The 25,079-nt window shown below is 34.4% G+C and overlaps 1 protein-coding gene across 5 annotated transcripts in view; it reads left to right on the top strand.

The window, feature by feature from the left end:
* SCN2A (sodium voltage-gated channel alpha subunit 2) overlaps window positions 1-25,079 on the top strand; it is a 94,325-nt gene that overhangs the window by 35,160 nt on the left and 34,086 nt on the right. For 4 of the 5 annotated variants that reach the window (XM_032637936.1, XM_032637940.1, XM_032637939.1 and 1 more), the window contains exons 14-17: window positions 3,957-4,195; window positions 10,045-10,218; window positions 12,126-12,482; window positions 18,046-18,525. In XM_032637936.1, coding sequence (XP_032493827.1) covers window positions 3,957-4,195; window positions 10,045-10,218; window positions 12,126-12,482; window positions 18,046-18,525 — 1,250 coding nt within the window. Of the gene's footprint in view, window positions 1-1,135; window positions 1,218-3,956; window positions 4,196-10,044; window positions 10,219-12,125; window positions 12,483-18,045; window positions 18,526-25,079 lie in introns of those variants that run through there. The other variant, XM_032637941.1, reaches the window with a different exon arrangement.

The following is a 25,079-nucleotide window of genomic DNA, read 5'->3' as shown; positions in this document are numbered from 1 at the left end:
ATTGTATTAACTGCTTGAGACTCAAGCTATAAACTCTTTTGGTTTAACCAGATGTATAAATGAAAAAATGAGAATTAGGGTTTGATATTAACCTCTTTGAAGCAAAGTTTTCAAAATTTTGTAAAACTACTTTTGTCTCTCTCTGATCAGATATTACAATATCTCAGCTTTCTCTTTAGTTGCAGATTATATGTGAGTAGTGAATATATTGTTTAGAGGTCTGGATCTTATAATTCCAAAATAAAGACTTTGAGGACAGCTTGATTTGCGATCAATCATTGGCTCTGTGTGTTAGCTTGAGACTCTACACTTGTTCCTTCATCAGTAAAGTGTGGGTAATGACGTTTAGATTAAAGTTGTTGTAAAGATTAAATAAGGCCTCATATATAAAGTACCTATGTATGTAGAAGCACCTGGCATGTAGAAGACAGTCAATAAATATTATTATTGGTTGTTTTATTGTTGTTTTGTTAATTCACATGTTTGTGCCTTTCTATACTGTAAGTGAATTCAAACATCATCAACTTCAGCTACTTGGAAAATACTTTCATGTAAAATATATTCTATCCTCCTCCCTTGCTGTCCTTTCCCCTTCTCTCCTTTTCTCTTTTATAACCCCTCCCTTTTCTTCCCCTCCGAAGTGTGTGTGTGTGTGTGTGTGTGTTTGTGTGTGTGTGTAGATGTGTCAAAGGAAAAAGAAAGATGGAGAATGAAGGAGAGAGCGCGAACATGTGCTCATGCCTTTCTTCCTGTTAGTTATAGTTTCTCTTGACACTGGATAGATTCTTGCAATAATTATTTTCCAGTCTGAAGGCAAAGATCCCGTGATACTAATATCAGTACCAAAAGCCTAAAAGTCACAGCTAGGAAAATCTCACAGTGTAGATGGCCTTACATATCACAGCCATGTCAGTTACTGCAGGACCCAATTTTCATAATGTCCTAATGCAATATCAGAAATCTTTTCACTGATTTCTATGGAATATTAAACTCAGTACGTTCTTCCCCAACCTCGCCTGCGTTAGCTTGCACTCCCTCTCCCCCCCCAGCTGCCAGTAGCTTGCTCCTCCCTGTCCCTCCAGGTAAATCTTTTGAAGATTCTCTGGTCTTCTGCTCCTTGCCATAGCAAAACCACTGAGAGGAAGCTGCCAGTGGTTCTGCTACCGATGTCAGCAGCATGTCTGCTCCCTAAAGCGAGAAGTAGAGAAGGAGACAGGGTAAGTCTAAATTAACAGTCCTACTTTGAACTTCTGATAGCATTAAGTTTGGGCTAACTTAAGAAATTACTTAAAAAACATCAACCCACCACCACAAGATTGGACTTGTCCACTAATTAAGATACGGAGTTAAAAATGAGTGCACCCACGTCGCCCTCCATGCAAATGTGTCTCATGGACTTGCTTAGAATGAAAAGGATGTCCTAGAGATAAGTGTAACTTAGGAAGCAGGAGACTGAGTGTTTGGTTTTAATATCTGCAGAGCTTTTAACTTTATATTTATGTGGGGAAAAATGGCTGAGTTTTCATTCTGTTTTTCATTGGTTGTGTAGAATGCAAAGCCTACTTTTTTTTATTCGATTATATCTAAACATTTTGAATCTGACATTAATCAAGGCTTGTTGTTAGCAGTACATAGCATATACATGCAACTAGAGCTGTCTTTAATATAATCCTTTTTTGTTCCTAATAACAGTGGAAAGGTGTCTTAGGTTGACATAATCTGTTTATTTGGAGATCCTTCCTTCTATGTCTAATCATGGTTTAGTTCACCTTTCCTTTTTGGAACCAGGCTTGTTGATCCAGGCTGGCAACTTTTGTTTTCCTTCTTTTGAACTACAGCTAAGTCTCCATTGTCCAGGCAATGAATGAATGGCCTCCTACTTAATGACACTGTAGGAGATAAGGAAAAATGAATTGTTTGCTTTTCAAGTTTTTAAAATGCAAAAACCATATGGAAATGTTTCCAGGTCAAATCCTTGGGAAGGTGGTGGGAGGGTGAGGTACAAGCACTGAGGAATTGAGGGGAGCCAGCAAAAGATCTAAACTGGGCTGTAAATGATTTTCAGTGTGGATAACCCACCCAGGAAAAATGGAGACGTGGCTGTAGTTCTCCCTGAGTGCTTTGTTTTGTTTCAAAGTGTGATATTCTTTTTTATTTTTTTATTTTTTAGCATGAATAATTGAATGATTTTATTTTAGAATTTAACAGCTCCGCTCCACTTTTTCCTGGTGTCAAGACGAGCAACACTGGCTGCATTTTGAACTTTTCTCTGATTTACTTTTTCCACACAGTTTCTATTTGCTTCTCTTTATCTGCTAAATTACAAGTAACATTTTAAAAAATACTTATTCTGACTGTACATAGGCAAAGAGCTTTTTCAATTCTCTTTTGTTATTTACTGTAAGTAGTAAAGCCTTTTTACCTTCAGTATAAATATGGGTTTATTCGGGAGTCTTAAAAGCTTATACAAAACAGTGCATGATAACTATATTTATATTTTTCTTCTGATTTACAATTCAACTATTGTTTACTGTTTACAAAATTACATTTAAGAGAAAAGGAAATAAGCTGGGTGCTTGAAGAATTTCAGTATATAAAGAGACAATTGAAGAATCTACCTCTCATGGAATTCTGTTAAAAATAATAAGGAAATTAATTTACTTTAGGGAAGTAGTAAACTTTATAATATTGGTAGTGAATGTTTATCAGCAAAGCAAAAATCACTACCTATGGTCATGTTTGTCCATTGCATAAACTCTCTTGAAAAGTTTAATTCTTAGTAAACTGTACCAGGTTTGGAGGGATATTCCAGTTGCCACGGTAGTAATACTGAAGTGACCAACCAGAGTCATGCTATGGATGAACAAAGAATCTTTTCCTCTATTTTAGTGCTAATCGGTGATGGTCTTACATTTGGCAGAGCAGGTAACAGAGTGCAGCAATGATATTGGCAGAAAACAACAACTTCTGAATTCTTTTCTCACTCAAGAGTTGATTAAGAGAGAAATATACCAAAGGAAAAGAGCAGATAATTACCCACTTCCTAATTCTCCCAAATTCTTTGCCATTATTTACTAAGTTTCAGTATTTACAGTATCACCTTATAGATCTGTGCATTTCTGTCTTTTCTCTCCTATTATTTAGTTGAAATTCTTTTTGAAATCATTGTATTTTTAAAAAATAAATGTATTTTTATATGAAATCTTATATCATAGGTTTGGTGTGATAGTTACACATTTTAATATATTAAAATAAATGCATACCATTAAAATTTATGAATTCTACATATGTTCTACCTAAGCTCCTCTTGTATTTTACCAGTAGTACATAAGTCCCATTTTGTGAAACAGTTAAGTTTTCAGTTTCTTAGGTTTGATATTTCCTTTTCTTTTGTGCCATCTAGTTAAATTAAGAAATACTGCTGAGTTTAATATACAGACCTATATCTAATTAGGCTTAACTAGAAACTTTTTAACTAAGACTGGTGACACTGACAAAACTATCTCATTAAAATACACGAAGAACATATCTAATCCAAGAAACTGAGATTCAGCATGACTGATAAAGGTTTTAAAGACATCTCCTGAGAGGTGTTCTTTGATAATGTATGTCTTGCTCTATCTGGAACATAGATGAGCTTTAAGTATACTTAACACAAGTCCTACCCATTAATTTCTGATAGCCTTAAAGATAATTATCAGACTATTTAATATTGTAGATAGAATCTTGGAAACCATGTTTAACCAAGATAAGTTTGGAAAGTTTACTAGCCTTTCTGTGCCCACACTTTTTATGACAGCTAATCCACTGTAAGTGCTTTCCTGCTCAACCATCAGATTAACCTATAATGCCTTTTAACAACTTTAGATTTTTAAAAAATCACTTGCAGTTTAAACCAAAGGCTGCTTAATAGGAAGGAAGCAGTTTTCATAAGTATTCTAACCTTTTTCTTCCAGAACTTGAAGAATCCAGACAGAAATGCCCACCCTGCTGGTATAAATTTGCTAACATGTGTTTGATTTGGGACTGCTGTAAGCCATGGTTAAAGGTGAAACATCTCGTCAACTTGGTTGTGATGGACCCTTTTGTTGACCTGGCCATCACCATCTGCATTGTCTTAAATACCCTCTTCATGGCCATGGAGCACTATCCCATGACGGAGCAGTTTAGCAGTGTGCTGTCAGTCGGGAACCTGGTAAGGCTCACTGAGGGTTACTCTACCCATTGAAAGAGTTCATGATTGCCTTAATGAGTTTCACATATCACTCTCAAATTAAATATGAATTAATTGTCGTATATACCTGGACAGCAAAAGTTCAGCATCACTTTTTTATAACAAAAATATACTGCTACAGTTTAGCAGTGGAAAAGATTCAAAGATTTATGTATAGTTTGATTTAGAATTAAATATAAATTGCCCATTCTTTACAAAGATTATTATGAATTATGGAGGATATTGATTTATGGTAAAATCCTGATGTGTTTCTCAGGTATTTAGAATAGATTCTTTCAGACATGTCTACATTTGCCAAACAAATTATAAAATATGCCAAGTCAGATAATTTTGAAATATCATCTGTTCATAACTGAAGATGGATTTTTAAGAGAGGAAACATCATAGAGGTTATTATTTCTGTTTGAATTTGTCCTATAAATTTAAGAATTTAAAAATGATTAATTTTTGTATACACTTTTACTTAAAATTTTGTATTAACATTCATGGATACATGGTAGAATGATAGAAATGAAAGTAAAGTGGTCTTTTACAGAGAAACAAAATGAATAAATTCAGGCAACAAAAGTATATTAATATCAATATGAGGCTTATTAAGTTCTCATGAACCTCCCAACTTGATAAATGAACATATAAACCGGTTCTATATAGATAGTAAATGATATATTCTGAAGTATAATACACAATATTTTTAAACTCTGAAGTAACCACTATTTTTTTATTATAATCCAGATAGATCTTAACTGGTAAAGTTAACACATATATGCTGACCACTTATTTTGTACCAGGCATTATATTAAATGGTTTATGTAAAATCCCTCTCTCTAGGTTCCCACAAAGTCAGTCCTCAGGTAGATACTATGAATGTCTGCATTTTACAGTGGGAGAAACTATACCCATGAGAAATTCACAGAGCAATGGAAGCTCTGAATACTGTATCAGAGACTCTAAAAGATATTTCGGAGACTACTTTAAGCTCTGGCCAAAAATCACAAAACTTTAGGAAAGAACAATAACATTACCTGGTCCAAATTTTTTCACATATATAGGAATCACTTCAACATTATCTATAAAAAGTGAGCAAGAGATCAAAGAAGCATATGGAGGTGGATATTAGGAAACAACTCAAATGGGCTTAAGCAAAAATAAAGATAATTCATTACTTCAAGTAACTAAAGTCCATTTGGGCATAGGTCCACATTTTAATCTGGCTAGATTCAGGTTCTCAGTCAATGTCATTGGGAGTTAGCATCTTGCCAACTTTTTCCCAGTATGTTTTTTCATCTCTGTCTGGGTATTCTATTGATGGTAACAGTCTACCAACTTTTATCCTGACACAGCTCTTTAAGCAGAAGGATTGTGCCTCCTAACTAGTGGTTCCAACAAAAGCCCAAGAATTGAATATCATTGGCCTGGTTGGAGTTACATGACCATTTCTAAGTCAGTCAGTTAATCTGATTCTAGGGTTAGAATGCCCTACTTGGCCAAACCAGAACCATGTCTTATCACTGGAAGCAGAGTAAATGAATACAATTATGAAGAAGAAAATTAGGTCTACCATTATCAGAAGAAGAGAGAGTGGATGCTGGAAAGACGTAAACAACAAATGGACAGTTCAAAATAGGACTTGTCTTATGTGTTAAGGAAGATAATGAAATAGCAGAAAATATATAGACAGGATTCACATTCTTCTCAAGTACATATGGAATATTCCCCAGCATAAGCGATAGGTAGGTCATAAAACAAGCCTCATTAAACTTAAAAAGATTGAAATCAAAGTATTTTTTCTCACAAAAATAGAATGAAATTAGAAATCAATAAACAGGAATTTGGAAAATTTATAAATATATGGAAATTAAAAGCAGACTTGTAAATAACCGATAGGTTAAAAAAGAAATCACAAGAAAAATTAGAAAATACTTCGAGATGAATGAAAATGAAAACACACCGAACTGAAATAGTGCCTAGAGGGAAATTTATGCTGTAAATGCCTGTAGTAAAAAAATAATACTTCAAATCCATAATCTATATTTTCACCTTAGGAAACTAGAAAAAAGAAGAGCAAACTAAATCTTAAACTAGCCGAAGAAAGGAAATAATAAAGAATAGAGTGGAAATGAATGAAATAGTGAATAGGAAAACATCAGAAAAAAATCAACAAACCCAAAAGTTGATTTTTTGAAAAGAGCAATAGAAATGACAAATCTTAAGCTATACTTACCAAGAAAAAGAGAGAAAATTCAAATTACTAAAAGCAGGAATGAAGAGGGGACATCACTATTGATCTTACAGAAATAGAAAGGAGTATACAGAGTACTATAGATAATTGTACCAACAAATTAGATAACCTAGAGGAAATGGAAAAATTCCTAGAAAGTAACAAACCACTGAAACTGACTCAAGAAGAAATAGAAAATACGAAAAAACTTATAACAAGTAAAAATTGAATTAGTAATCAAAAAATGTTCCCACAAAGGAAAACCTAGGCCCAGATGATTTCTTTGGTGAATCCTACCAAATATTTAAAGAATTAACACCAATCCTTCACAAATTGTTCCAAAAAAAAAAAAGAATAGAAGGAAATACTTCCCAAGAGTTTGGAATTTAAAGCTGACGAAGATGGAGAAATTGAACAAAGACTTTGGGCTTTCCTTTAAAACCCCAAAGGGGTTACACTAAAGGAGTAAAGGCTATGTCAGAGAACCAGAAGATTCAACTAGGACAAAGAGCAAACCAAAATAGCTGTGCCCTACTTAAGTATTAAACCTAACTACCATAAGTTCAAAGTGGCCAACCTATAATTTAACTTCCTGCTAGGACAAAAATCAGTACTTTTTAGAGAAAAATAATTGAATCAAAACTCTCTACATTATTCACATCACATAAAAAATTACATGATATATGAAGAAATAGGAAACTGTAACTTGAGTTGAGAGAAAAAAATACTCAATAGAAGTAGATCCAGAGATGGCTGAATTACTAAAATTAGCATTAAAGGACATTAGAGGACCTATTATAAATACATTTAACAAATTGAAGGAAAAAAATGGTCATCAAGAATAAACAGATGGAGAATATGAGCAGAAAAAATAGAAACTATATAAAAGAATTAGCTAGACATTTTAGAACTGAAAAGTACAAATTTGAAAATGAAAAATTCACTGGATGAGTTTAAAAGAAAATTGCAGATGTCAGAAGAAAGTGTCAAACTTGAAGCAAACCAGTAGAAATTATCCAATTTGAACAGCAGAGAAAAACTTACAGGAAAAATGAACTAAGTCACACTAATCTGCAGAATACCATCAAGTGGTCTAATATTTACATAAGGGAGACTCAGAAGGACAAAAGAATGGAACAAAACAAATATTTGGAGAAATAATGACCAAAATGTTCTCAAATTTGATGAAAGATATTAACTTAGACACCTTAATATTAAATTGTAAAATTTCAGTGAACATCAACAAGGATAAATATAAAATTAACTACATTGGACACATCTTAGCCAAGCTGTGAAAACAAAAGAAACTTTTAGAAGCAGCCAGAAGAAAAATACGTATTATATACAAGGGATTAACATCTCGTCAGAAACAGTTCAGGCCATAAGAAAGTGGCCTGATGAAAAAAAGAAGTTAAAACATTATTCTATAGTGAAACTATCTATCAAAAACTAGTGTGAAATAAAGAATTTTAATATAAACAAAACCTTAAAAAAGTTGTTACACCGGAATTATGCTGCAAGAAATGCTAAAGGAAGTTCTTCAGGCTGAACGGGAAGAATGTATTAGATGGAAATTTGAGAATGATGGTCACTAGAAATGAATAAATGTGGGTAAATAGAAAATACTGGTTTTTTTCCCTTAATTTCTTGAAAAGACAACTGATTATTTAAAGCAAGCATTTATAGCATATGTAAGTATAAACTATATGAAAATATTAGCACATGTGATTGGGGTGGCCAAGATTTCTTGGAAAAGAGACAAAAAGTGCTATACATTATTTAAATATTTATAGAATATTCAAACAATAGAATTCTACTCAACAATAAAAGGAGGAAAAACTGGTAATACATGCATGGGTGAATTTCAACTTGAACTATTCAAGAGATATTTGGAAAAGTTAGCAAGACTCTCATGTTTCTGAGCTGGCCACCGAGGTAGAGAGTCATTCCATTTAAGAGAAGCAAGGTTGTGCAGAGAAAGTGATGAAATGAATTTTGGACCTGTTGAATTTGAGGTACCTGTGAGACAGTTATCCAGTGGAGGTGTTGAATAAGGAAATAAGGATGTAGTTCTGGAATTCAGGGGATATGCTTGAATGGGAAAATAGATCTCAAAATGTAAAGTTATTGTAAAAAGAAAATTAGATTAAGAAGGTTGAGGACAGAAAGACCTCTGAAAAAATCCAGTGTTGAATGATTTGTTGGAGGAGGAAAAGCAACTGAGAAGTATCCAGGGAGATGTGGATCACTGAAGCCAGGACAGAAACTATTTTAAGGAACAAGGAACAGACAACGTTGTGAAAAACTCCTAAAGAGGCAAGCAAGATAACTATTAAAAGTTCAATTGAATTTATCAATGGCAGTTTCGGTTATGTTGGTGAAATTGGTTAAAGCAGTTTGTGCTGCTGGCAGGTCAGGGGGTAAGTTAAAGAAATGGAACTAGTGAGTACAGACAAGTACACAAACTCTTAACGAAGTTGGGCTATGAAGAGAAGACAGATGGTGGTAGCTAATGGGGGAAGTTGAATGCAAGGAGAGTTTCTTTTATGATGCTGGTGGTAGTTTTAAGGTGGAGAGGGACTGAGTATCTGTTGATACTTGTAAAATCCCAAAAGGAAGCAGTCAGTAGCAGGAAGAGGTTGAAACTACAGGTTAATTGATAAAGTGAATTCTTCAAGAAGTCCAAAGAAGATACATAATTGCAGCTGCAGAAATTAGAGCAAAGCAGTGACATGTCTTTAATTTTTAACAGGAAAAGAAAAAGCAAAGTATGGTGTGGATGTAAGTAGTTTGGTAGATATAAGGAAACTGAGTAAGTTCAGGTTGACTGACTTCCATTATCTCTGAGATGCAGAAGTACTGAGAGTGGAGAATAAAGAAAAATGGTTGAAGACACGTGGAAAATTTAAAATAGTTGTAGAGAAAGAAAATGGAGAATAGAGAATGCTGCTTCTCTTTGGCCAGGAAAATAATTTTTTTTTTTTAAAAGCATCCTTAACATCTATAGGGCTAGTGGTGACCTTGTTTATTACAGACAATATAAAGCCTTTTTAGCACCAGCCTTGCCTGCAGGGCCAAGGGAGGGAACCAAACTATTAGGTAATTATTTGGTGAGTTTTTGGAGGGCTAGGGAGAAGAATATTAATTTTATTGTCTTAATTCTTGTATTCTTTATCACTTGATAAACCTTAAATATAGTAAACAATTAAATATTGATTTGAATACAAACCATTTGAGGATACTAATTTCCTGGACCCAAACCAATTTTTGTGTGTGTGTGTGTGGTACGCGGGCCTCTCACTGTTATGGCCTCTCCCGTTGCGGAGCACAGGCTCCGGACGCGCAGGCTCAGCGGCCATGGCTCACGGGCCCAGCCGCTCCGCGGCATGTGGGACCTTCCTGGACCGGGGCACAATCCTGTGTCCCCTGCATCGGCAGGCGGACTCTCAACCACTGTGCCACCAGGGAAGCCCCCAAACCAATTTTTAAAACTCAGAATTGAATCGTGATTTGTTGGGACTAAATTAAATTGCTCAATAGTTATTTATGTTTTCAAGGGTCTTCATTTGTGTAATAAACATTTCTCCCTTAGGTCTTCACTGGGATCTTCACAGCAGAAATGTTTCTAAAGATAATTGCCATGGATCCATATTATTACTTTCAAGAAGGCTGGAATATTTTTGATGGTTTAATTGTGAGCCTTAGTTTAATGGAACTTGGTTTGGCAAACGTGGAAGGATTGTCAGTTCTCCGATCATTTCGACTGGTAAATTAACTGAGAGTAAACATAATGTTTTTATAAATAATTTAATTAGTAGTCACTCTTTTCTAGAAAAAAATTACAAGATTTCCCATAGCTTTAATATTATTTGAATATACTTCTAACAAAGCAGGTGGTAATTTCTTCTTCCTCATAGTTTTAATGCATAGATTAAGTTTATTCAAATGAACAGGCAATAGTTCTGTCCTTAGTAATTGAATTGCAAGGCTAATGGGGAGAGAGAAAATGGAGGTCATAGATAAACGCATATCAAATTAAACAACACAATATGTACCTCTCAGCTATATAGGGGTTTGCTTACCCATGATAAGGCTTGGTTGCGGCTTTGGGTGGGCTCATCTTTCTACCAGAGGCTAAGGGATCATGGAGTTGCCCACTTTGCCCCCTTAGAAGCCAAGACCCGGGACTGGGTAGAGTGTACAGGGAAAGAAGACAGAGCTCCTATACATCTGCTCCTTCAGCCAGGTCAGGAAGTCACCAAATACACTCTCTGAGAAGAGTTGCCAGTGTTATACTTTAATTTTAAAGAAAGGGTCTTTCATTTGATCTTTATATTTCAAAGTTTATGGATCTTTTACAGATGAGACAAAATATCACTTGACACATTGCCATTTGAAGTTTGGTATGTTTTATTGTGCTGTTTATTTGAGTTGGCTCTAACTTTTTGTGATTTATTTTGAAACAACAGAGGTTGTATATAGTTAGTAAAGACAGATTCTTATAGGCAACTTATCTTAACAGTGATTAGTTTCAAGACTTTGTCGTGAAGTCTGTTTAGAAACTCCCTTACCACTTTCAAATTTGTGTTAAGATCCTTAGAGCTGTGATTTCCTTTCCTAGTCTTCATGGATAGCTGTAGATCTTAATTTGAAGCTAGAAGGATGCAAAAAAAAAACAAAACAAAAATTAGCAATGATTATATAACAAGTAAATATGGGCAACTACTTTTAAGAAGCTTAGTAAATCTTTGTGATAATGTGATGCATTGGGGAGATAGAAGGCATAATAACATCAGTGTCTTGCTTAGTATACCATGCCCTTTTGCATTAATTATTCTCTGGGAATAAATTAAAATTTTTGGTTCTTATATCTGCTCCTTTGGGTCACCTAGCTGCCATTAAATAATGCACTACTCTTGACCTGACATTTACTGAAGCATCGGAAATAAAATGCTGCTGCTATTTAATGGTAAATGGTACTCTAGAGGCTTCTAATACAACCAATGTGTCAGGCACAGTAGTGGAGAGCCATTCCACACTATAATGAGTTGATTAATTAAATCACTGAAGACATAAAGGTTGACAGAATACAGCTTTTTACTCAAGTCCAAGTATTTCTTCCTTGAATATAATAAATCTCCTTTAAAATACAGCCTAATATTATAGCAAGCTACAGATGTAGCAGTCCAGATATTTAAAGAAATTAGTTGGTTTTTCTCTTGTACCTTATATAAGTGTTGTTTGCACTTGTGCATTTCAGCATTATATTTCAAGTACACTGAAAAATATATCCACTTTGGGCTTTTAAATAATGAGAGCCTCTACTTTTCTGAAAGAGTCTTTTCTAATTAATCACCACTAATGTTAGATATCTCAGTTCCTTACAGAAAAACAAAAAGAATCGTATAAATGCTTATGTGAGATTCAGGAATATTTGGTGAATCTTATTCTTTGAATGCTGATGAAAAACTGTATAATTATTTTATTTACAATATAAACTATTTCAAAATGAAAAATATCCCATGGTAACAAACTAATACATTTGCCAGATAATAGTTTGGCACATGAATAATCCATCATCTAAAATTGAGACACTGTAGACTTTTCCTACAAACAAATATGCAGATTCTTCAGAATGCAGAGCAGTAATGGCCTTCTTGCTTTTGTTTCCAGCTCAGAGTTTTCAAATTGGCAAAATCTTGGCCGACTCTGAACATGCTGATAAAGATCATTGGCAATTCAGTGGGGGCTCTGGGTAACCTCACCTTGGTGTTGGCCATCATCGTCTTCATTTTTGCCGTGGTCGGCATGCAGCTCTTTGGTAAGAGCTACAAAGAATGTGTCTGCAAGATTTCCAATGATTGTGAACTCCCGCGCTGGCACATGCATGACTTCTTCCACTCCTTCCTGATTGTGTTCCGAGTGCTGTGTGGAGAGTGGATAGAGACCATGTGGGACTGCATGGAGGTCGCCGGTCAAACCATGTGCCTTACTGTCTTCATGATGGTCATGGTCATTGGAAACCTGGTGGTATGTGGTAAAACATTTTTCTCATTTTCAGTAAAAGACAATGTAACCATGAAAAAGTATGTTCAACTGAGGAATGTTTTGAATGTTTTTTTTTTAAATCAATTCTCAATTTTCATGGTGGCAGGAGTCAGGTATAGCTCAGACTATTGAAATCCACATGAACTCTTTTTAAGTATTTCCTTATTCATTATTTTTATTTTTTCCAATTTTATTGAGCTATAATTGATATGCAACATAAACTCTTAAAATGTCTTTTGAACCAAAGCTGTTCTTCATCTCTGTACCTCTTATTGATCATGGAGAGGGCCATTTTTGGCTTTTATATTTCAGTTCTTGTACTAAAGCATGGAAGTGCCATGAAGAACAGTCATTCATTTTATTTATAAGTACTAATAATAGTATCACTTGAAAATGTTTCGAATTTGGGTTCTCTACAAGTTGGAGTTTAAAAAAAATAGTGATAATCTCAGTCCATTAAAAGCACATAAGGTAATTGTTGCCTAGAAACTACAGTATGAACAAGTAACACTGACTCAAGAATCACTTGTTTATCATTTCTGTGTAAAATGAACCATGTCCAACACATCTCTGCTGAGTCCTGGAGGCATGGGAAAGATGATAGGAAGATATATATGGCATTGTGATATGACATTTACCTAAACAGGAGTAAAAATAGGAACTAGTAAGTGAAAAAATGTGAAAGTGAAGTGTTATATGTCAAGTTCACAAGATGGAAACTTTGCTTTACAGTGGCAAGGATGATCAGGCAAGGCTTTGTCAAGGAGTTCAGCCCTGAAATATCTTTAGTGAGATGTAAGATTTAGCTCGGTAAGAAGAAAGGTAGACTGTCCCAAGCCAGGGAACAGTGGACCCAGTGGTTGGGGAAGAAAGGACAGTAGATTCTCTAAGAGGGATCAGGCTCTTATACTTTAAATATAAAGTTATTATACTAAGGTGCTTGATTAGGCCCCAGTCCAGTGGAATAGTCATAACCAATATTTTAAAGTATGCAATTTATAGACTTAATTTCCTTTCACATCAAAGCAACTTCCAATTCCCCAGAGGAAAAGAAAAGGGAGGGGGAAAAAAAGCAAAAGATTATTATTTATTTCTATTTATCCCAAGATTTCAACCTCCTCAGTATTAGCTTAGATAATTCTAACCTCTTCTTAAAATAACAACAAACATGAACAGTGTACAGTCCAGAAATATGAACAGTGGCCTAAAACAATAAACATTTATTAATTATTTCATAGTTTCTGTGGGTCTGAAATTTGGGGGCACCTTATCTGGGTGCTTCTGGCTTTGAGCCTGTCATAAGGTTGCTGTCAAGATGTTGGCAGGGAACTCAGTTATCTTGACTAAGACAGGAGGATCAGCTTCTAAGAAGCCTCACTCTCATGGCTATTGGCAGGAGGTCCCAATTCCTCTTTGTTGGCTGTTGGTAGAAGGCTTCAGTTTTTCTCCACATGTATCTCACCATAGGGTTGTTGATTATTTCATGACATGGCAACTGGCTTCTCCCAGAGCAGGTGACACAAAACAAAGGGCAAGGAGAAAGCCCTCTTTATGTTCTAATCTTGAAGTCACGTACTGTCACTTCTGCCATATTGTATTCATAAGAAGCTAGTCACTAAAAAGAACTCACACTTAAGAAAAAGGGATTAGGCTTTCACTTTTGAAGAGAAGAGTATCAAATAATTTATATACATAAATATATATATATATATATTTTGGTTTTGACCATGCTGCGTGGCATGCAGGATTTTAGTTCCCCAACCAGGGATCAAACCCGTGCCCCCTGCAATGGAAGTGTGGAGTCCTAACCACTGGACTGCCAGGGAATTCCCCTGTAGATTTACTTTAAAGCCACCACAATTCCAAATACAACTTGCTTGCTTTCAGAAAAGTGCAATATTGCGTAGAACAGAAAGAAATGGTCATAAGGTTAATAGAAAAGAAACAAAGAAAAGGTCATAGGTTTGATTTTAGATTTGATTTGATTTCATTTATATATTTGGCATACATTGGAAGAAAAGAATAAAAGGCAGAGAACAGAACCCTTTATGACAACGAGTGAGCAGATCAGACACAAGCAACAGGGAATTCATAGTGGGAGTAGTAGAAAGTAAGTTTGGGGCCAAACTGTGTAGAGTTTAATTTATGAAAAGGCTGACTTTGCATAACAAAATTGGAGTTTTTCTGTAGGCAATTCAGAGCTACATATGGCTTTTTATCAGGAAAGTGACAATGAGCAAGTGGGATTTTGGTAGAATTCATGTAGCCAGAAAACACAGAGTGAACTTAAAGAGAAGGAAACTCAACATATCACATGTCATCTATTAGTTTACTGAAATAAGACACATGTCTCTAACTGTATGGAGGATTCAAGTTGAAAGAGAATTTCACGAAGTATCCATGCCTATGGATGACATTTAATATTAATTTGGATGGCTGTATATGCATAAAAAGATATAGCCTATAAAATAATAATTTCCATCTATTGGCATAAATTTAAATTCTGTACATTAAAGAAAATTTTTTTTTATTTTTGGGTGCATTGGGTCTTTGTTGCTGTGCGCGGGCTTTCTCTAGTTGCGGCGAGCTGGGGCTACTCTTCGTTGCAGTGCACGGGCTTCTCATTGTGATGGCTTCTCTTGTTACGGAGCACGGGCTCTAGGCACACGGGCTTCAGTAATTGTGGCACGTGGGCTCAGTAGTTGTGGCTTGCAAGCTCTAGAGCGCAGGCTTAGTAGTTGTGGCGCATGGGCTTAGTTGCTCCGCGGCATGTGGGATCTTCCCAGACCAGGGCTCAAACCCATGTTCCCTGCATTGGCAGGTGGATTCTCAACCACTGTGCCACCAGGGAAGCCCTAAGTTCTGTACATTTTTTAAAAAATTAAAGAATCTCCCTTTTTTTTTTTTTTTACTATAAGTTAAAAAATAGTCCTCCTTTTGTGATATCTTGGATATTTTTTCTGGAGTAACTAGGTAGTAATAGTATCTGTCATGTTTACCACTATTAAGGAAATGTGTTCATATCACATTTGCTTAAATAAGACTGACTGAAACTGATGCAGTGCGTCCTACAATCCTTCCTTCTCATCCTCACCAGAAAGGATAATGTCCCCCAAAGACAAGCTGACATAACTTCCTGTTAACACATGTAAACTTCTGTATGGTGCTCCACCACGAGAAGTGTGAGTAACCACTGCCTAGTCCACAGACAAGACAGAGGTTTGGCCACAGACTGCTTTTCCCCAGGCTATTATTCTTGGTTTACTAACACTATGGCCAGAAATCCTTTTATAGGTTCAAGGCAAGTGCTGCAGAAGGAAAATACAATTTTTTGAAGATTACCACTTCTAGAAGTAGCCACCGCAGTCTCGTCTGTGTCTAAGAGAAGGTGGAGCATCAGCACACAGGAGGGATGTGAAAGTTTTGGGTTCTTCTCACCAATTAGGAATCAGGATGGAGGGACTTCCCTGGCGGTCCAGTAGTTAGGACTCCACATTTCCACTGCAGGGGGCACGATCCCTGGTTGGGAACTAAGATCCTGCGTGCCCGTGGTGCGGCCAAAAAAAAAAAAAAAATAGAATCAGGATGGAGACAGTATTGATACGTGCAATATATTTCAATCCTGAACCCCAAATGGAAATTATTATTCCAAGAGACTGGGGGACGTGTGAGTCATTTTCACTCAATGAGCTATCAGGTCTGCCCATGACCACGTGTGAGACAGATTTCCAGGTTTCAGTCCCTGAGTAAGTTAGTTGAACTGTATTCCCTTAAATTGCCTTTGATCACAACCAACACCTTGGCCAGTTGTTATGCAGATCAATCCCCTGTGGTAACAAAGGAGCCCTAGAAAGAGATTAGCTTGCTCACACAAACATTTCCAAGAAAAAAGATAAATTGAAAGATAGTATAACAGAGAGTAGGTTGTATCGTAGTATTAATAACAGTGATAATAACAGCTAAACTTTCTCAAGGGTTTACATGTGCCAGTAGCTTTGTGAGAGCCACATGGATTTTCTAATTGAATCCTTACAACAATCTTGTAAGCTTAGCACTGGGAAAATTGACAGAAACTGGATTCTTACCCAACATTATAATTCTAATGAGAAAGGGGAGCAGGCCATATAGATATAACAGTAAATGACACAAGTAGATACCTGTTCCAATGCTTTGAAGAGGAACTGTAAGTTGGATCTCACTCTGGGAAGGTTGATATTTGTCAAGAAAAAGTTCATTAATAAACCTTAGGAAATCAAATCTAGAAAAAAATTATGGTACCAAAATTGTTTTATAATGGATAAAACCCAAATGTAGCATTTAATTTTTTTCTCTTGCATCTGTTTTTTTGTCCAAAAAGTAAATTCAAGGCAAATCACAATAAAATATAACTTTACTGGTAAATTTCTGATGTGAAGGAGCAGGTCTTAGTATGAATACTAGCAGATGTGGTATAGCAATTGAAAGATGTCAATGTAGACTCACAGAATTATGTGCAGTCCTTGTTGGGTCTTATAGGTTTTTACCTTTCTTACCACAATTGGTTAGACTAACTCGTACCGGTTAGACAAAGGAACTCTGAGCCTCATTAGCTTATTTGGAAAGATAGGAATATAGCGAGAATGCAGCATCCTTTTCATTGGAGTTTTACTTAAAATTTTTTCTAGGATTCCTCTTCTGTACTATTTACTTTTTGTCTTTGGATCCCTTCAGGGCCATATCCTTTTTTGTTCTGTATGCTTGAATAGTCAGGGACTCATGAACATTATCAATCAAATTCTGAAAAAAATTATATTACTTGGTCTTGTGCCTATGGGAGTACTCTGTTCCTTAGTAAATTACCTCTTTTTGAGTGTACACAGTGGGTTTATGGTCACTAATCTTTTCACTCACTCATATCAGTGGGTCCTATTTTTGGAGACCCAAGTTATAGACTAATTAGTGGTCTCTAACCATTTCTTTATAGTATTTCCAACCACTGTATAAATCTAGTGGCCATTATTTTCTGAACCAAAAACTGGGAACTTTGATCTAGCAGTAGATATGTATATTTTTTAAATAGACAAGTTATCCAAAGTGCAAAAATTGGTACAAACACATAAAAATAAAATCATATTTAAATATATTGGAATCATCTTTGGCTTCAGGAATAAAACTATAATAAATTATCCATGTCCTGGAAAACCCAAGTTACATGGGGAAAATACTTAACATCCCAATAAAAGGTTTTTTTCTTTTTCACTGTATAGATATCTAGATAGCTAAAATTTTAAATTTGGAATTGAACTTAATATAGAAGTTTTACGCAACAGTGGTTTCAGTAATTTTGCAATGACTAAAAAGGAATTAGTGTTAATAGTATTGTTTTATATTGGCCAGGTATTTATTTCATTCACCTTTTTTTTTTTTTCCAGGATAGTTTACCATAAACTAGAAAGAATACCTATCAGCAAAAAGTGAGGTGTAAGAACAGTTTTGGAAAATTTGTAGTTTGGAGCAATAGAAACAACAGAATGTTTTGATCACCAATTTTCCTATTGTGTTTTAGGTTCTGAACCTCTTCCTGGCCTTACTCTTGAGTTCATTCAGTTCTGACAATCTTGCCGCCACTGATGATGATAATGAAATGAATAATCTCCAGATTGCTGTGGGAAGGATGCAGAAAGGAATTGATTATGTTAAAAGAAAAATACGTGAATTTATTCAGAAAGCCTTTGTTAGAAAGCAGAAAGCTTTAGATGAAATTAAACCTCTCGAAGATCTAAATAACAAAAAAGACAGCTGTATTTCCAACCATACCACCATAGAAATAGGCAAAGACCTCAATTATCTCAAAGATGGAAATGGAACTACCAGTGGCATAGGCAGCAGTGTAGAAAAATATGTTGTGGATGAAAGTGATTACATGTCCTTTATAAACAACCCCAGCCTCACTGTGACTGTACCAATTGCTGTCGGAGAATCTGACTTTGAAAATTTAAATACTGAAGAATTCAGCAGCGAGTCAGATATGGAGGAAAGCAAAGAGGTAGGAATTTCTACGTCAGAAGATACTTTGGTGTTATGTATGCTTTAAACTATCAGACTTTTAAAAAATATATTTTCTTTCTGTAAGAAAATAGGAAATATCTATTGACACAATTTCTATGGCAAAATTGGTGATAGATAAATTGACAGTACCTTAATATATAACTAGACAAATGATATGTTGACTCATTTTTTCAAATATTCACCATTTTGAATTATTGATAATATGAATATTCAGATTAATATGAATTTTTGCGGATTTTAAATAATTTTTGATTTGTGAACACTGCCTCAGTTTATACACTTTCTTCCTTATAATTCTCCCACAATGGTGGTTTTTTTGTATGTACTAGAACAATACTTGGTGAGAGGGCAGTTCCAATTCTCATTTTGCTACATTCTTGGCTCTTATGGAATAATTTATAAACTGTGATCTTATTTAGTTTTCACAGGCATATTTATTAATGGAAGTATGATTGGGATATTGACTTGATATTTACATATAGTTTCATGTTTCCTGAAGTAAATAATTTTTTAAAGGAAGTGAAGGTAGTGATGAAGAATCAGGTTGAAAATGTTTTTAACCCTACTGAACCCAGTACATGCTCTCTAAACAAACAAAAAGCCTTGATACATTATAGAATGTAAAATTCTAAATTTACCAACTACAGTTAAGAGTCTTGGTAGTTTAAAGAATTCTTTGATTTACTAGAAGAGTATAAATACCAGGATATGTTCCTGGTTTGTTTATAGGTTAATAAGCACAGAGTTGGGAATAAAGAGAAGGAATTAAAACCTTGATGTTTAACTACACAAAAATGAAGACAGAATTCCCAACAATTAAAGCTTGCATAAACAAATAAAAATAACAACGAAAAAAAAAGATTCATTCTTTTTTTGTCATTTGAAGTGATTGGCAGGGAACAAAAATACCTCTATTATTATTCTCATCCTAAGAAAGATGATTTGGGGGAGTTTGAGATGCTGAAGGGTACAGTTTAAGTAGTGCAACAAAGTCACAAAAATTAGGGATCAGTTAATAAAATTATGAGCAAAAATATATTTCTAAGAAAGGAACCTTAGATATTTCAATCAGTATTACTATATTTATTCTATAAGATTACTGAAGAAGACGCTATTTCCATTTGTTCTTGTTTGTAAGATAGGTAGTATTGCTAATTCAGTGATTACATAGAAGTAGGTGTTAAATGTGAAATTCAGAGAAAGTTTAAATATAGGTACTAAAATTAGCATATAGGTAACAAGGCCATAGCTACTAGTTTCACAAAATAACAGATGAGATTAAAGGGGAAAATTTTAAAACCTTATAGCCTGGGACAAATAATTGCTGTAATTAGTTGAACTCAACTGTTCACTAATAAGATCATTATTTTAAAACTGACTAATATCTTAAGATCTAGTTAATAAAATGTTGGATAATAAGCGTATTTGATTGGGCTATGCTGAAAGGGTGGGGACTAACTTCTGGCATGTATATTACTAGAAACTAAAATTAACATTTGGAAGATAGAATTTGGTCATTAAATTTTAATATATATTCCCCTCTCATTATTTTGACATTATACCTAATAGCAAATATCTCCCTTACAGTACGGAAGTCAATTTTTATTTTTAGCTAGTAAAAAATGTATTAACTAAGAATGAATTATGGAGAATCAAATGTTGAAGCCATCAGTCAACTTAAACTTCCGGCTGAGGATCTTTTGAGGTATGGTTAACTCATCATCCAGTCTTCCTAATTTTCAGAAATTTTAAAGCCTCAGACTTCTCCAAAGGAGCATGTATTTTGCCTCATCTCAAACCATTGTGTTTGACATTAGAGAATTATCTAGTTAAGGTGGGGCTTATAGAAGGAAAAATCCAAAGTCTTCCCAGTTTCTCTTGTTACCATTGAGCTTTTTCATCTGTTTTCTGTTTGAGTTAGGTACTCCAAAGTAATATATGTGAAGTCAGTACTTTGGAATTGGAGGCAGAGAACTGATCTGCCAGTTGAAAGTAGACAGAATTATTTTATTGCTTTAGCTGTAGAGTCCTTTCAATACTTTCCCATCATAGTGATTGTTACTTGTGTGCTAAAATTTATTATTTGGTGAAATTTTTAATTATGGCTTTATATCAGACTTCCTAAATATAAGCTCATAGACAAATAAAGGATTAGAGCAATAGTCTAGGAAGGGACTATGTGCATGTTTTAATTTTTTGGTATTTTACCTTGTAACTCTACACTAGAAAACAAAAGAGAACTGACATAATTATTCAAGAATTGCAAATATTCCCACCTCAGATATCTTTTTAGTGCTCTGCCTTCAAGTTAGTTTTGTCTGGTCATTTTCTTAACTGGTAGGTTTGGATTGTGCTGTTAAATATCACATGTGGAGTATTAATAAATGGAATAAGGCTAATTGACATTCTTTGCTAAATGATTTGAAAAATTAAAGGAAAAAAATGGAGCACCTTTTAATTTTTGGAATGCCTAATGAATTCCTTTTTATAGGGCAGACTAACCAAGTGGACCCAGAGGTTGTTTAGGTGTTTGAACTAAATCCTCTTCTATTTTATCTTTGCCAAATTTGTGTGATTCTTTGACAGCTTTCTGTAGATTCTCTAGAGTATATTATTTTAAATTCATATCTTAATTATATGTTTTAACTCATGTTATTTTGACTATATATAATGTAATTCCTTTCATACTTTGTGATTTTGAATGATTGATTTTTCTTATAGAGTTTTAATAATGTTGAAGCCGCAATGATTATTTTTCAAAGTGAAATTTACTAGTGCAATATGGTGACCTTCACTGCTTACCGTTCTTACTTCTCACAGGGGTAAAATCAAGCTGGAGCCATCAAGAATGCAGCTCTGGTGTTTTTTAACCAGCCAGAGGCTCGTGCCACCACTTTTATCCAGGTTACCTAAGCAAGTTGTACATATATAAATATAATTAGTTTCTAAATGAATTTTGACTGGCCTGCATGTTACTCAGCTACATTCCTTACCCATCCATTGGCAGTAAAATAAAAACATGCACAGCTGCTCTTACGCTGAGTCATAAAGCATGGTCAGGCAAGTCTGGCAACCCTAACTTTTTTTAAAAAATGAGTTAGCTGCTAATTTTCTTACATAGATTTTTATAGAGATTACATTCAGTGAAAAGTAAAAGTGCATGCCTTTATGAATTATTTAGTTACCATTTAACATTACAGAGTTTTGAATGTGCTAAGGGTCTAAAAGGAGAAATATAAGATACTCTTTGAAAAACTCGTGCAGAAAGCTTTCTCTCCCCTGCCCTTTTCTTAAATAAATAAAGCCCCAATGAGTGTACTTTGTTGGTATTTTTTTGTTCAGTGTCATATTAAATTTTTCTGAAGGGTAATCTGCAAATTAAAGCAATCCCTTATTCATGTGCAAACTTCCTAAAGGATGTTTTAATGTGATTAGAATGTAAATGAATTGGAATGTTATGATTTGGCTGCTACCAGCATGGGTACAATTTTTATCTGCTTCATTTCAGAGAAAATGCCATCTCTCTATTTAGCACTTTACCAAAAGTTCTTTGTATTTAGAATACAATTCCCTTGGAGAATCTGTTGATATTTACCCCTAAAACTCTTGAGAATGAAAGAAAAGGAAATACATTTTATACACCAAAAGAAAGGAAGGAAGCAAGGAAGGAAGGAAGGAAGGAAATAAGTGTTATAGGTGGTATATTCATTCTGAAAAGAGATCTGGAATCCACTTTCTTCATCGTGTTGCTCCTCTGTACTTGGTGTTTTTGCCTCTCTTTTATTTCATCCAGACCTGCTGGGAAACTTTCTCTTGAAGAATATTATTTAAATATATCATGCACTGCAAATTCATATAGGAAGAGAATCAGCGTGAGCTTTTGCTCCTTTCGTGTTTATTAAATGAAGGGACTTCCTAGTCACGCAACTAAGACAGTGAATATAACACCTTTCTATGGGCTCCATTTGGAGGACCTTTCATTTCCTGATGTTGAAATCACAGTTTTGTGCTAAAATATGTTAATCAAATTGCTCAACCCAACTTAGTTATTTTCAAAAAATGTTAATTAAAATGTTTTGTCACTTAGATGCAGTTTCCTCTCCTTCTACCATTAAAATCGTAAAACAACCCTAACATAAGCATATTTGCCTCTTTGGAAGGAGCAATAATCATGCCATTTTGGGAACATTCTTTTATATCTTAGAACAAAATATTCAGTCACTGGCACTCTACATTCATGAAAGATAATGCCTTATATTGGAGGAATGAAACCAATATCATTGATCATATAAAGTGAGACCCAAGGTAAAAAATGCTCACAACTAAACACAGATACATACTAAAAACATATACACAGGGACTAGAGAGAATTATTTTTTCCTATTATATGTTAATTCTTCAGAAAAGTGTGAGATTTGACTCCTTAGGATAATGGCTTGTTTTTCCTAGTTTCTTAGAAAGAGGTAAGTTAGTTTTCTTATTCTCTGAGTATCATCTTCCAAGTTCCTGTGTAGAGAGGTGTATGAGGGAAAGTGACAATCAGGAATATCGTCTACCGGTATTTAAGAGATTTAGCTGGAGTAAGTGTGGTGGAACACAAACTAAATAGAACTGATGCAGATGACTTCATTTATTCTCACCCTCACATTATTACACTTTCCAACTTCCTTGAATATGTCTCTGGCCAGAAAACGTTGTCTGCTCCCTAAAAGAGTAGTATACTGAATTCCAACACAAGGGGTAGGAAGGGAGAGAAGGATGTGTAGAGATGGTTTGGGTAAGCAGTGGTAGAGTGGTTTCAATAGAAACCCATCTATAATTTTATACTGGAGAATGTGTAGTCTTCAAGGGAAAGTTTTCCAGTGGGATAGTGATTAAAGGATAAAAAAAGCTCTAAATATCCTTAATGTAAGAACAAAATTGACCAAACGTGTCTTTGGGGCACTGTTAATATGCTGAGGGGTAAGTCAGCATGACGTAAGGGTTACTTTTGCCATCCCAAGACATATTTAAGACCCTGCTATTTATGGATCATAGAATTTTATAATGTATCTATTATAGAGACAAAAATGATTATCTGATAATATAGTATGATGATAATGATAGTTTTGATTTTGCCTTCTTCCTTATTAAGAAGAGCAGTTCCTTTCTAGTATTAATGTATCACTTTGGCCTTAGGCCTATCCCAAAGTAAGCATAACCATCACTTTCATTGTTTCGATGTTAAGATTTTTCATGTAAAATGACCTAGAGTTCTTTAAGTACAGATTAGGATCCATGTGGAACAAAAGATTGCCATTTGTGATGACCAAAATAGTTAGATATGGAATATTTGATTTAATCTATATTTGAATTATCTCTTTTCTAAAAAAATTCCAATTTCTTTTATTGACTAAGTTTAGAATATACATTTTCCCCAAAATATATACAATATTTACTAATTACGTTTTCTCAAAAATATATCTTAACTTCATAATAAGAAAAAAAAGTGTGCCTTTGAAAAACTTAACAAGAAGTGATGTTTTCCCTCCCTTTTTCTGTTGTGATTAATTATTTTCAAAAATACTTTTACTTTCTGAAAGAAGGACTATGAGTTTGGCATGTAGATGTTTAACAATAGTTTGGAAAGTAAAAGTTAGAAGTATAATGTTTAAAAACGTGAAGTGAAATACTGTGTGTCTTGAAATTTATTTATTACATCATTAAGCAAAATATGATTCTGCCCTGTTTAACTCCTATGATTATAATTCCCCAGCACTTAGAGGAATCCAGCAGATTTTCAATAGTAAGAGCCCTGTAACATGAAGTTTTCACTAAAAAAAAAAGTTCAGCTAATATTTTCATCTGAAAATAAATGATTGTCAATGCCAGGCATAGCAAATAACAGTTTGTTATTCCTGTTTGATCTCTTGACTATCCTGACATTGAGGGAACATCCATGTTTTCTTAAAGGTTGAGTAAGGAAGGGCTGTTCTAACAACATCATTCAGTCCACTTGTCTTCCAGCAAATAAGCACAAATAATAAAAAAGGAACCTAAACATCTAAATTTTACCAAAGGGAAGAATAGAACTTGAAAATAAAAAACTGGTTCTATTTCTAAGTAGTTAATATATTGGTCTCTTACTCATGTGGCATTTTACAGTGAATGGTGCCTAGATTGGAGAATTTACAAATAATCTTTATTTGAAAATTCTTCTTTTAAGTATATGAGTACTAATAATTCCATAAAATGATGTGTATTTGATAATTCTAATTGGTGAATTTGCACTGTAGTTAAAATTAATCATAATTATGACCTTATCTGAAGCTGAAGAGTTTTATATTCTTAATTTGATTCATTTGGTTTTTATTGGCTCTTTAAACATTTTAACTGTTTTCGTCAACATATTTTATGATATTATGATATTTGCCTCTTATGTGATTTTAAGGAAGTCATTGAATTGATGTTATCAAGAAAGATTTTATATATCAGAATTTCTTGCCTATATCTCAGGCTTATTGTTTAAAGTAAACTTCTGTTTATAAAATA

Source organism: Phocoena sinus, chromosome 7, assembly GCF_008692025.1.
Source record: "Phocoena sinus isolate mPhoSin1 chromosome 7, mPhoSin1.pri, whole genome shotgun sequence".
Lineage (NCBI taxonomy): Eukaryota > Metazoa > Chordata > Mammalia > Artiodactyla > Phocoenidae > Phocoena > Phocoena sinus.
The sequence above is the reverse complement of the archived record's forward strand: the minus strand, read 5'-3'. Positions and strand labels throughout refer to the sequence as shown.